General features: G+C 37.4%; 1 protein-coding gene across 9 annotated transcripts in view; it reads right to left on the bottom strand.

The window, feature by feature from the left end:
• Positions 1-14421, bottom strand: part of PIP5K1B (phosphatidylinositol-4-phosphate 5-kinase type 1 beta) — a 115331-nt gene that overhangs the window by 30830 nt on the left and 70080 nt on the right. For all 9 annotated transcript variants that reach the window (XM_087742670.1, XM_087742668.1, XM_087742666.1 and 6 more), the window contains 3 exons: positions 2958-3169; positions 440-523; positions 291-339 (listed from right to left, as the gene is read on the bottom strand). In XM_087742670.1, coding sequence (XP_087598796.1) covers positions 291-339; positions 440-523; positions 2958-3169 — 345 coding nt within the window. The remainder of the gene's footprint in view (positions 1-290; positions 340-439; positions 524-2957; positions 3170-14421) is intronic.

Here is a 14421-nt window from a genome sequence, read left to right as displayed (position 1 = left end):
TCACATTATGTACATTTTTCATTTACAGATTCATCAATGTCCTGCTAAATGGCCATTGTCTTCTGTAGGTTACAAGGACAAGCTGATCATTTTAGCTGCTTTTTGAAAGATCAACAAATAAAATCAAAGCATGTATTGGGAAATGGACCTAAAAGATTTCAGCAACAGCCCAAACCACATGGCGATGGCAGACTATGAATATACCGAAGCTAGCTCTTTCCTGGTCAATGTAAGTCAAAGTTCCAGTAGCTAAAATATCAGCACTTAAAAAAATAATAAAATCTACTTACCCCATCATAAACAAGAGCTTTCCAAGAATGTTCCAGCTTCTTCATTAACCTAAGCATGTAAAACAAAATCAGAACTGCTTTATAAAGTTTCCACAGTTGTAAGTAATTTCAGAATAGCTTATTCAATAAAACCTTGAAATTCAACTTACCTATAAGACTGGAGAATATCAATAATACCCATAAATAGAAGCAGCTTTTCTCCTTTATGGCTTTTAGCTGGAATACCTCCCATTCTGAGAAAAACAACAAAAACATAGTTAGATTATCTTTTAAGACCTCTCTCATCATGAGTTAGCAGGTGAACTGTATCCACTTGCAAACCCAAAGAAACAGGCACAACATTAAAGCTAGATGCCACAGTGCAAAGTCAGTCAAATGTGAGTCACTTAGCATACAACTGATTTTAAATAGCAAATGTAAAGTATCTGGAATCCAGTGGTAACATTCCATTATAAACAAAGATTATTTTAGGATAACTTCTAGATAGAATTGGAAATATTTAGATGATCTGAAAATTGGAAAAAAGTACACATCAGTTTATTACTAAGGAAAAGAAATAATTTTGCCTAGCTAAAGGAGAATTTTGTCACTTTATTGATCATATGTAACAAAACTGTAGAGAGCCTGCACATTACTCCAAGTACAAAAAAGTTGTTTGGTGTATTTTTCACTAAAAATTAACTATGCGCTTTTCAAAAATTCCTTTACAGACAGATTAGTGACAGAAGAAGTAACAGTATCAAGCTGAGAAGCCTGACTGCCTGGATCTCCACTTGGTTCAGAGTATTTACTCAGCCATGACCTTGAAGAACAAGATGCTCATCCTAAAACCGTCTCTTCCTACTCCACCATCTAGAAAAAAAGGGTCCATTGTTTAGAACCAGAAACTGAAATCCAATTTTCAGTTTGTCAGCTTCTCTTGGCATTGATGGACCCACTACAAAACCAGAAGAAAAAGAGACTGAAGGTGCAACACATCTAATACCTCCAAATCTTTTTTAACAGTTTGAGAAACAAGTAATGCACACCTGAAACAGCTATCAAAGACATGGTTGAGAGTACATTCCCCATTCCACCACTAAAGCACAGCAGTCCCTTCCCCTGACAAAACAGGGGGACTCAAACTCAGCCTTTTTTGGGGGGGGCAGGGAAGGTTTTTTATTATTCTAGGCACAAAGGAAACCATGTAAGAACAAGTGGAATTTAAATTACTGTAAAACCCTGTTACTGTAAACTCCAGCTCAATTAACTGGTCAGACATTAAGAAGTGTTAAGTGGTTTACAAAACTATATTCTCTCAGCTTTTCCTGGAAGCTATGACTACAGATTCAATACATTATAAGCAGCAGTTACTGCTACTGGGTATCCTTTCTCACCCTCATGCTTGTATGGCCTTACTATGAACCACAGCAGAAGACTGACCTAGGGGTCTTTTTTGTAAGACCTGGCTTATTTTCATCCACCTCAGTGAGGTTTGCCACACCACCAGTTATGTCAACACAAGAGAGGAAATAGTGTGAGGGGCCAAGGAACGACTCAACTGCTGCAGCAGGCTTTCAGCAGCGGTACTACACTGCTCAAGATCTGGGCAGCACTACATTAGCTCAAGTGATGTAGGAGCCCAGGGTGGGTTGCCATACATAATAACCACAGGGGCTTTTTTGGATGACCTATATAATCAGCTTTGGTTTTCACTTAAAAAACAAAACTAGAACAAAACCGAAAGCCAAAACCCCCCAAACTGCCACTGTAACACCTCTGCCACCATACAAGAGCCATCTTTTGTGTGAATGTGAGTAATGCTGTAAAAACTAAGTGAAATTCAGCTCTAGAATTCTAGAGCTCTGAACACCTGGAAACTCTCTATAAATGCTAAATATCATAATTCTCCCATTGGTTTGCTGTACATTCAAGCACAGGTTTCTGTATTATTACTTGTATTTACCTAGACAGCTCCCTTGAGAACCAGGAGAAGGGTAAATCCTTAATTTGAAATTAAACCCTCATTATAATGAAGGACTGATTCCATAAAAAGAGAATGGTGAACATAATGCTCTCACTAACACTGAATGTATTTCAAAGGAAACAACAGAATAACTATCATCTATATACTTACATTTCTACTGCACTTTTTGCTAGATAGAAAAATAAAAGGAAAGCAGCAATTCTTAATCTCAGGAAATATTGTACATGGATATGACTGCACTTCAGTGGTTGATGACACAGTTCTACATATTGAGTATACCACTTTGAAATTAAAATAACCACTGTAGGAATATCCATTTCAACATTAATAAATACTTTTTGCTTATGGCTCATCAGGCTGCTTCCAGTTAAAATTAGATTATACTTGGGACTCTTGTAACAGCTGTCTCATAACATCTCTTGTGCATACGTAAGTAATTTTGAACTAATCAAATTCGCTATCGTGTATTTAAAGATGATCAATCTACTAATCAACGTTTTACTTTCCTGCTCTGCAGGAAATCCTGATGGTCCAGCTTTTTTTTGGAGGGGTGGGGGGTGGAGGGGGAAGGCTTAATCTTTCAATTCCTGAAATGCAGTGTATTCTTGAATGTTTTGTCTCTTAATACCAAGTGGCACAGACTGAAGAAACAGAATGTGTAAGTTTTATGAGTAATCTTAAGAGCAGGTTATGGCACTTACGTGTTTGTTGTCTCTGTGGTGACAGAGTCCCCTGACTTCCCAGGGCCCTGTATAGACTCCATGGCTGTGGAATAGAGAACTTTCTGCCCTCCAGGACGTTTCGCATCCGATGCACTCTGGGAACTCTCTCCCTCTTTCTCCTTCATGTTACTGTTCAGTATGTGGATTCCCAGTAGCAGACTGTAATCCATGATCTTAAAACTTTCTAGAACCTATCAACAAAGAAGAAATGGCTGTACTGAAACAAAAAAAAGACTACATACAATATGAATTACACAGCAGCATTTCGAAAATCCTGGAGTAAAAATAGGCCTTCAAAGCACAAGTTTCTCTTATTAGGAAAATGTGTGAAATTATAATTAAACTAAAATCTTTTACTACCCCACATAAGTCAAAGTGCTAGTTATCTAATTAGCTCAATACTCTTGTTACAAGTGGAAAAGAAAGATGCACAGCTGAAATGTAACACGATGTTATTTTGTAGCCAAGGAAGATATGTCCAGTCAGCATCTTTTTTACTTAGAGCAAATAATCAGTTAATAGTTCCACCATATACTTAATGAACTACAGCCATTTTTAAAGTCACCTCTAATGCATGTTCTAGACTTTACTGAGCATTTTTGCCTAGACTACTCTCTACCTCACCTCCACCTCCTGTTTATAACTGAGAACGCATTCTTGGAGAACTTTCAAATGTCAAAAAAAGCATTTGCTACCACCCTCTCATTAACAGCTGATGGGATACGGGTACAAAAAGCATGCATCTCTCTTTATTAGGCTAAATAGAGCCTATTGAAACTGCAAAGGCAGTTTTATTTTTGAAGCATAACTTAACCAACCAGCCTTCTCTTCCAGCTCTACCAACCATTTTTGCCTCTGTCAGTAGGCGAGTTCCCTTTCTTCTTTCATGCACATGTACTGTCATAAGTTTCTAGTCAGTAACATCATTATGAAGTCTGGCACACTGCCATTAAAAGGAAATGCAGTTCAAGTCAATATGCAAACGTGAACTAAAACAAGCTGTGATTGCATCTAGTAATATAATCAAACTGTTAGCAGGCAGCAACTGTGCTAAATATCTTACACAACAGCAGTGCTAAGTGGAGGGAGAAAAACTGGTAGCAACCAGGAAGGATATGCTGTGCCACTCACCTCTCCTTTACCTCATGCAGCTCAGTAATGATTCATGATACATTTTGGCACATGATGCCCTAAGATAATGGTGTAATTTTTGGCACGTCATCAAGAGGCAATAGTACATCTTTTTATGTGAACAAGAACAAAATGTGATTTTGCAGAGATGACAAATAGAGAGCAGTAACTCCCGATATGTCATTTTGATGAAGACTATCAAAGCATAAATATTTTTACACAAAACACTGGGATGGCTTGTGAACGCTAAGACATATTTTGCAAATCCAAAATGAGATTTGCCAGCAATCATCAGGAAAGATCTAGTGGTCTCCAAAATTGTATGAGGAGGAAAAGGCTGTCTAGTACCTAACGCATCCCCAGAGATAATTTTAACTCCAATGTCCACGCGCATAGCCAAAGAGGTAGGAAAGCTCTGTTCCACTCCATCCGTATTTCTTATGTACTCATTACATTACGTAGAAGCCAAATGTACAATACAGCTGAATTCTTTTCAATCTCTGCCATTTATCTTCCATGAGGAACACGGTGTCTTAATTTATAGCACCGTTTTAAGCATTTAAAGTGAAGAAATAAAGCATAACACAATGTAATCTAAGTGTAGAAAGGCATAGCCTCATTCTGATTTCCAGACACAACAGAGGAGTTCAGAAGACATGGTAGGTTTGCTGTTGCTCAGAGTAATCCTGCACAGAGGTGGGTTAGTTCAAATGGAACAAGGAAAAGGCTGCTAACGTATGGCCCTCAGCATCCTCTGATGACAGAACTCCCACGTGGTTTCAAGGACACACAAAAAAAAGCATATTCTAAATTACCATACAACAAAATAATGAAATTTTATTGCGCATTGTGTGAGAATGTTGGTGGCTAATAACTTCCTGGTTTACCATCATGAACTGCAAAAATAGCACAGCTAACAGGTACAAAGGTACAGACACTTGATGCCAAGTAAGTTCTAGAATTTTCTTTACTGCTTGCTTATTGCTACCCTTTACTCAGACTTTCTCAAAAAGAAATTACTATAGAATGTATTCATTGAAAATATATAATCAGTGGACGTTTGCTGCCAAATACTGAAAGTAGATTCTGGGTAGGTTGAAAAAAAATATAATACAATTCATCCTGTATAAAAATGCTTACCTTAGTAGTACAGTCAGCAACACTGTTTATGCAAAGCCAGATTACAGCAGCTAGTCAGGCTTGGAAAAGCATTGCCACTTTTATCTTACAGTTATAAATGTAACTGCTGACAGCCCTGCCTTCAACCTATTCTTTACCACCTTTTGAATTAGATTACATTAGACATATTATGATTTAACTGCAGTAATTACATAACCTACGTCTAGGATTGGATATAGCCTCATGGAAGGCTGTGGTATAATGTGCTGATTCTTCTTCCACAGGGACCTCTTACATGATAAAATTAATCTTTCTGACTGCATCAATTCACCCCTGTCACTTAAACCCATAGTACTTGTACTATACAATGTACTAAAAATCTCTTTGAATATTTATGACTTTGTTCTAGGATTACTGAAAAACATCATAAAAACAAGTAGCTATTTTGTTACTCCAGTTCATTATGAAATTGAAACACCTGCACATCCAATGGATTAACTGCAGTACATATTTTTACAAACAGCACGTAGCATATGAACTCTAGCCCTTGTCCCTCCAACACCCTATTCATGGTCCTACTCAGAGGCAGGATTGTCCAGTCTACAAAGTGTCTTCAGGATATCGTTATATGATCTGCCCCTCTGTCTGCCTGCTGGTTTGATATACAGTTCTGATTACCTTCCCTTAGAAATTTGATAACCAAACCAGCCACTCCTAATGCAAATACCTATCTTTTGACCAGAACTAAGCATGTTTTACTCCCTTGTTTGTTTCTAAGGAAAATTCCGATATGAAATAATTAACCAGAATAACAAGGAAAAAATCTCAAACACCATCATTCAGCAAAAACTTATTTTGTGTCAAACTCGTCAGTCCATATTAAGACAGACATTTTACTTCAGTCAGTGGGATCTCCAGCTGAATATATCTGAAGGGTACTCACACATATATCATCATTAATATTTAAAATATCAAATCATTATTATTTTAAGAAGTGTAAGTAACATTTTGCACACACAGTTGTACAAATTAATCTGGTTTGCCATGGAAAAGTTACAGAATGCAGTACATCAAGCTATTTCTAAACATGCAGCATCCTATGAGAACACAAAAAGGCACAAGCCTCTTCCTGGATTGAGGGTGGCTCGCAAGTAGCTTTGATGGTTTTAGATGGAACTGCTTTTGAGAAGCAGCAGCAAGTTTTTGCTACAAAGGTACAAAAATGAGATTCTAATCTAACGAAACAATGCTCAAACAAATCACAGTATTAAAAGGACTATATTCATAGCAAAGGAAGAAAGCCCTGTAAAACACCTCGATGTCATCTATGTGAGATCACTAGAAATTGACATTAAGTCCCAGAAATACAACCCTTGTGTAGTTAAAAGTGAGAGAAATTCAATCTTTACTCATGTAACCACTCTGAAATGGACCTTGCTAGCAAAATGGCACTGGGAGATTTCAGCAAGAATATTCTTATATTTGTTAGCATACAGCATGATTAAGTGTTGTATTTGATAACGACGAGTAAATGTTCAGTTCATTAACTCGACATTAAATTGTCATCTTGTTTGTATTTATATATGTGTTATTTCACTAGCTACACAGATTGTGTCAACACGATGTTGTCACTTGGTCACCATGTACTGCTTGCAAGGCTGGCTTTAGCTGCTCTGACAACTTCCAGATGGCAAGTGTCACTCATCCCCTTCTAGCCTTAAGCACTATTTTGCCTTCATACCACATAAAAAACCCAGTGAAACGGCATCACAAAATACTTTGCTTCAGAACATGGAAAAATAACTCCCTGAATCAGATTTTCTTTGCTCCGAGCTAATCAGATGTTAAAGCATTCTGTGAATCATCTTAGACATGGTTACACTCAACTATCTCAACCAGTGACTAATAGAGCAAAGCAAGTATTTCTGCCATGGAATTTCATTTTTTATTTTAGATGCAGCCAGCCCAAGCTGTGTACTGTCTGACAGAGAAATCTGCATTCACATTGCTAACCATACAAAACAACTCAAGTCAGCAGGTCATTTTCATAAAAGTATCACAGAAAACGCTACTCAAAAAAATATAATTTCACAAGCTTATGAAATGCAAAAACTAAAAGGATAACCATGCAAGCAAGCATTTCCTCTCCTAAAAGCATTTTGGAAAAGGGACATAGGAACTAACATAACAGAAAGATGACTGATTTTACACCAAATCAATAACTACTATCCAACATAAGGATATATATAAAAAATCCCACAAAATAAAGGCCTACCTTGCAAAACAAGCATTTCTTAGAAACAAGTGTGCAAATGTCAAATGCCTAGTGGTGAGTCTGGTTTAGAAACAATCTATCCCAAGGAAATAAAATATCCACCCCCCAAAGCGTATGTGGAGTCACTTCCTATTTCAACAGAATTCTTGAAACATATTGTTAACTAACACTCCTAAAAATTACAATCTGGTTTCTGATTGTCAAAGCAGAAATAAAGAGAAATTTGGAATTTCAAGTGATACTACAGGAGTGATAATATATCAAGATACAAGAGGTCTACAATATCATTCCATGTCCATTTTCCTCAAACTACCACTTCTGACAAAGAGGCCCTTCATCTAAGATTTGCACACTCTCCACCTCCATGCCATGCCATCTCTTATTTCTGCCCTATGCTGCAGTTCAACACTCCTTCAAGTTGTGCCTTACTGTTTGTAAGGACATGCTGTAGAATGGGTCACTGAAATTATCTGGGTTAAAGAATAATCCGCGTAGACCCTCTGAGGTAGAAAAAAGACAAGAAAACAAAAAAAAAAACCCCTCCATTACTAAGGGTTTTGAAAAATCCAATGAATTAATTTGATCATACAAGTTCTCTGTCACAGCTGCTTCAGCACAAAGCAAATACGCATTCATGCCATACAGCTTGAGACTTTTGCAGAAACTGGCTAAAACAGCAGTGATGAAAATAATACCCAGACCTGAAACTTATGAGATATGACCCTCTTTGTCTTCAACTTTGAATTTCCTTGTCTTTACAAGCTGCTTCATTTGTAAGGCCATTAATGCCACTTTTAAAATGTGATTTCCTTAGAAAAGTCCGTAGTGTTCTTTGCTAATATAATAAAGGAAAAACATAGAGTCTAAAAAGCCATTCTGTTCTCACTACTAAAAACATCTTGAAATTATTTTGTTGTTCTTAAAAACTGCATGACCACAACTGGATTAACTATCATTGATTCTGGAACAGATATTTTGCAATACAGGTATCAATATATTAATTGTCTAATGTTAATTTACAAATGAAAAATGGGTAACCACATACTTTTGTTTAGAACATTCCTCAACACTTGCATGAAATTCTTATAAATGTAGGGAGCACCCCTAATGAACTATGCCTTTTGCTTTTCCAGCAACAGGATCCTTTCCAACCACTGCTACTTAATGTCTGAAAAAGGAAAAAAACAAACCAGAAACCGTAACAGTATTGCATCAAACTAAAGAAAAATAACTCTGGTAAGTGCAACTTTGGAATAAATAGGCTCAATTTCCATTTAAAATTATCAGAAAGGAAATCCCATAATACAAAAAGCTGAATTCTGTTGTTTGGCTTCTAATTCTACTTATAAGTCTTAGCAGCAAAGCATTTTGTCCTTCATGTCTTAAAAAAAATTTAAGCATTGAGAAAGAAAAAAACCCCATGGACTTGAACTGCTACTCTGACCACCAGAAAAAAAATGGTGTTCACAAACTTTAATCCTTCAGAGTGTGAAAATATTAGCTAAATAATCCTGACAATACTCCTATGAGGTATCTAATAATTTTCTTAATTTTCTAATGCAAAAATACACTATAAAAGTTAAGTGTTCTGCCACAGAGGGAACGACACCAAGTCAATCTTCATCTGTCAGGAAAGGTTTTGGTTTCCTCATCTGCAGTAAGACATATCTTAAGGAAAAAGGTGAAGAAGGAAACAGTAAAGATGATCTGAATCTCACTTCTTAGTAATGGTTGTATTTACGGAGAGAACAAGAAACTTATTTTTCCACCCTCATGAATTTGGAAGAGATATCCCCAGCAAGAAATCATAAAATGTGCATACTTTGCCTACTTGTAGGTCATTAGCACCTCAACTGATAGCTCGAAAAACACTCTTCCTTGAGACAGAAAATCCAATTACTTACTGCAAGACAAATTTCCCTAGTTTTACAGTGAGTTGCCTTGTCTGTTTCTGTAAAACAACATTTATTAATGTAGTTTTAAATGTGACAGGTGTCACAAGATCCCTAAGGTCACCAACTTAACTGAGAACTAGTTTTGAGTTTATAGGTCAGCTCTTAAATATGCTTCATTAAGAAAAAAGTCATCCTTAAGTAACAAATGAAGATCTCTAGTGCTCTTATAAACTCTGGCTCACTTTTTCCCCACTTTTTTAATAGGTGGGGAATAAATCTTAACTTCAGTTTTTAGAATATCATGTCTTTGCAATTTTGCAGGGAATTTCATCCCAAATTTCAGTATCAATAAATATGCTTGATTCACATAGTTTTTTCATCTCCGATATTTATACAGACGAAAAAGAGTTATGCAAGAGGAGGGAGAAATACTGGGAATTAACCACTGACTGACAAAAAGAGGTTATCTCAGTGCATACAGGTAAACATCTTACTAAGTAGACATTAACAGCAAAGTAAAGAAAAAGAGGAAGAATACTTGGAATTTTTTTTTCCATTTGTCCAGTTAATAGAGCTAACTTAATTTACATGCACTCCTCCTTTTAGCCCTTTTCAATTTTCTTTTCTCTTTAATTCAGCAGCAGATGGAAAAGGGAAAACATAACAAGGCTATTTTTAATAGAATACTCCAAATTCCTGCATATGACTAGTTGACATTCAAGAACATACTGTATCTGTGTGAGCATATGAAGCAAAGATTTACAAATACAGAATCCTGTGATTATCTATTCTCCTGAAATCCAGCTTTGTTAGGTAACTAGATGAGAAACAGTCTGTAGAATAGTACCTCTGTATAACCACAACACTGTCAGTTTTAAAAGGGACTTCCTCCTTTTTTTCTTTTAATAAACAGTTACCAGTTCTTCTGTACTTTAAGGGATTACAGGGAAGATATTAATAGCATTTTCATAATCAAACCACTTGACCATATTCTGACCAGATATGCTCGTGTACCTTTTCTACAGTAATTTTTGACATGTACCTCTATAAAACTCTATTTTCATTTTTCACATGGGATGATTAAAAGACAAACTTTGTTAATTGTGTGTTTGGACTGTGAATTCCTTGTACCAGAAAACAGGTGTCTTCCCCATGCTTTCTGTCCAGAACAGAGGTAATTTGTATTTATTAAACTGCTTAAGAGCTCCACTGAAGATCAAATAAATAATAACAGATGCCTAGCTTTACTTCGATTCCATATCAACCATGAAAAATAAAATACTACTATTAATTCACTTCTAGCCTTTCTCATACCGAGTTGTGCTAATGTTACTTGTACCTAACACATCACTTGGTGCCATAGCTTATCCTTTGCCCCACATAAGTATTCCTCCACAAAGAAACAATTTCTGCAGGATTTAAGTGCTTATAACGAAACACAACAGCAGCTAAGTTTGATGTGGAGTTTAATTTTCTGCACCTTTAAGAAAAAAAAACAAATCCCTAAATGCACTTTAAACTGTCTTTAATGTCTTTACTGACTTTGTTTTTACTTAGTACTTGCTTATGTGCCATAAAGCTTTTAATTCTTGGTCTCACTTATGAGCAGAACAGTTTCTGTTAATATTTATAAGACTAATTTTATTTGGAAATTGCAGAATCTGCTGTATTCTTTAATAATTCACAATTTTATACAAAGATCAGAGTAGCTAACAGAATGATAACTAAAAATAAATCGCAGCTATTGAAACTACCTTCCAATACTCTCAGTATTTACCATTATGCAAAATACAGGCACATTGCCTTTACAAATTAAAGCACTCTGAAGTGAATACAGCTTCAAAGCAAAGATTTTTAGGAAAGCTATTCAGGCAAGTGAAATTTTTTATTTTTAGAACTGTTTGCCTGTAGTGTGTCCCCTGTCTTCCCCCCACTCTTCACCACCCACCCCAGTAACTATGATAGTGCCTGCTGGCAAGGATAGGATAGCTATAATGTCTCAGCAATAGTCTGGAATTTGAAGGCTAGTTCCACTTTTCAACTGTGTGCATTGTATGTACGATAAGCTCAGGAATATTATATCTTTAGGAACACTGTAATGCTACACTCCTTGGTTTAGCTAAGGTGCAAAAAGTGCAAAATGGTCTGCGAGCAGAGCTTTCAGACCCTGTCACCTTGAGTGTGAACGTAACAAGCAGCGTTCTCCAGCTCCTACGTCCCCTATCGATCTGTACCTGTCCCAAAGCAGACAATCTGGAGTGGCTACTGGAGGCAGCAGCCCATGACAGATGGCCACAAGCCACTCAGCTGCACCCTCTAACTGAGCAGATCACGCATCTCCTCATCAGAGCTGCAGGAAAGTGTAACAGACAAGAGCTGATAGTCCAGGAGTGGTCCACCACTGCTGTACCTGCTACTGCCTTTCCCTGGGAAGGGAGCTCTGTGTCAGCCGAGGAGATGCATCAGGAGGCCAGCTCAGCCAAGCAAGGAAGCCACAGCGCAGCTTGAATGTGCAAAGGCAGCATACAGCACGGGGGAGGACACACAGGCTAGAAAGGAGGAACTGAGAAACACTGCCTGGGCATGCAGGGGTGGCAATTATTGTCAAGGAAGCCAAAGCTCAGATAGACTTGCAAGGGATGTCAAGGGTGCAAAGAGGAGCTTCTACTGCTATATTAATGGTAAAAGGCTGACGAAGGAAAATGTGGGCCCATTGCTGAATGGGGCGGGTGACACAGCGACAGCAGACACAGATCACAGCAGGTCCACACCAGCAAGTTCTGCCAGGCCTCTGTACCTAGTGATGGCACTTAAGGAGGAGAGGGGCTACCAGCCGGGGATGTTTATATTAAAGAAGCTGGAAAAAACCCATTGCTTACTGATTCTGATTGCAAATACGAGCAAGGAAAATATAATCCAAATTTAAGCAACACAGAAGAGAATTTCTTAGTCCTGAAATATTGGCAAGATCAAAAAATTTCCTTTCTTTAATGACTTTTTAATTCCAGTGGCTACACTATCTTTCTTACTTTGGAGTAAAAAGAAAAAGAGATTACAAGTTTTGAAGCCCTAAAAATCTAGGTCAGTTATCACTCACGCTAAGTAGCCATCCAAATACCATATGGGCAGAAAAAAGCAGTGGCAAAACTGATGTCCTTTTCCTGAAATGGATGGAGTATTTCTATTCTTTCTAAAGGCAGTAGTGCAAGGCAGGTAGTCAGATCCAGCCTCATTTGTTCAGCAAATTCAGCTACGTGAAAGATAACAGTGTCTGCTCCCTTTGTTTTACAAGGGAGAGAAAGACTTATTTGAATAGGAAAAAAACGCCAGTCCAATTCTTTTATGTATATATAACATTCAGTGTGTGTATATATATATATACAGACACACACAGACACATACTATACTATAGTGTAGATATACATATTTATGTATACACACTGATTAAAGATAATTTTCTTCTTTTCATTTAATAATATCAACATTTAGCTGGGCCTTTAAGAACTGCAGACTAACTTTAGAGCTGTTAATCTAAGATTACACAATGAAAAAGCTGATGTTTAATTCAGCGCTCAAATAACACGTAGCAAGAATTTACCCATACTTTCAAAGAACCAGTTCCCTTTATATGTAACAATTAAATGATTGATTCTTGTTCTTACTTTTCAGTCAGTTCCTTCTTTTAGATTCTGTTTATTATTTTCTGTACAATAGATCCCCCCAGGCTTTCACTGGCTAAGTAACCTTTGACAAGTGGGGGGATATACAAAAGGGCATCCAGATCCCCAGATGCGACATACTGATGCATTCTGCATTATCACACATGGCAGGAGCTCAGGAAATGCTCACACTGCAAGAGGCTACAGAAAGAACAATGTGTGGTGTTAGATGAATGTCTCATACTGAATATGCAGCTGAACATTAGGTCACCCAGCTTTACAAACCAAGCACAAGGCATTGCAGACTTCTGAGATAATTAAACAAAAAGTACCATTCATGTGCAGAAACAACACTTTCCATCTTGCACCACAGGTGGCAGTGAACAACAAACTCTGATGTTCAGGATGCCTATTCTGTGTGATGAGTTCAGTCTACCCATTCTGCTGTTTTATTATGAAACTTTTAAGATTCCCCTCAGACAAAGCCAATCTTTTCTTTCCACAATCATTATGAATCTTGTGAAACTCAGAGATCTGGATAACTCCCCTTTTTCCTACTTTATATGTTATTACCTTTGCTACAGAAAAAATTCCATTTTACAACAATTCTCCTTGTCCACAAGAGGCACTGAAATCCATTCACCACGGGCCTCTCAAAGGACAATGGCAGATATTCTTCTCCTGCTTTGAAAATGTTATGTGGACATTAAGCACTACCTTTCAGCTGATGAAGAAATTACTTTGCTCCAGAAATAAGACTGCTGCCACTAGACATGCCTCCCCCATTCAGTTTCCTAGCTCTTGTTAACTTACAAAGAGGCAAACTTACCGAAGCCATACCGAACTTGCAGCTCTACATACAGTTTTTATCATATGTTACAATGGTACCACAGGGGTATTTATTGTGCCTCAGAAAAATAAAAAAATCATTAAAATCTTCAAATTAATGGCAAGCAAGAACAAGAATTAAAAAAAGCCCTCTACTGGACTACTTTTCTATATTAATCTATATTTCCATAGATGGATCAGTGTAGTCCTGGATGTACAAACAGCGGGACAGCCCTGCAGAAAGGGATCTGGCGGTTGTGCTGGATGGTAGGCTCAATGAGTCAGCAATGTGCCCTGGAGGCCAAAATGGCCAACCGTATCCTTGGGTGCTTTAAGTACAGTATAGCCAACTGGTTGAAAGACGTGACTGTGCCACTATACTCAGCATTGCTGTGGCCTCACCTCAAGTACTGTGTGCAGTTTTGGCTCTACAATATAAGAAGGATATAAAAATATTAGAATATATCCAAAGCAGTGCAACAAAGATGGTGAAAGGAGTACATGGCATGACTTGTAAGGAGCAGATGAGGATATTG

This window comes from Nipponia nippon, unplaced genomic scaffold, assembly GCF_047370975.1.
Source record: "Nipponia nippon isolate SJK-2023a ecotype South Korea unplaced genomic scaffold, ASM4737097v1 scaffold_8, whole genome shotgun sequence".
Classification (NCBI taxonomy): Eukaryota; Metazoa; Chordata; class Aves; order Pelecaniformes; family Threskiornithidae; genus Nipponia; species Nipponia nippon.
Note: the sequence above shows the minus strand (reverse complement) of the source record. Positions and strands in the feature narration are given on the sequence as shown.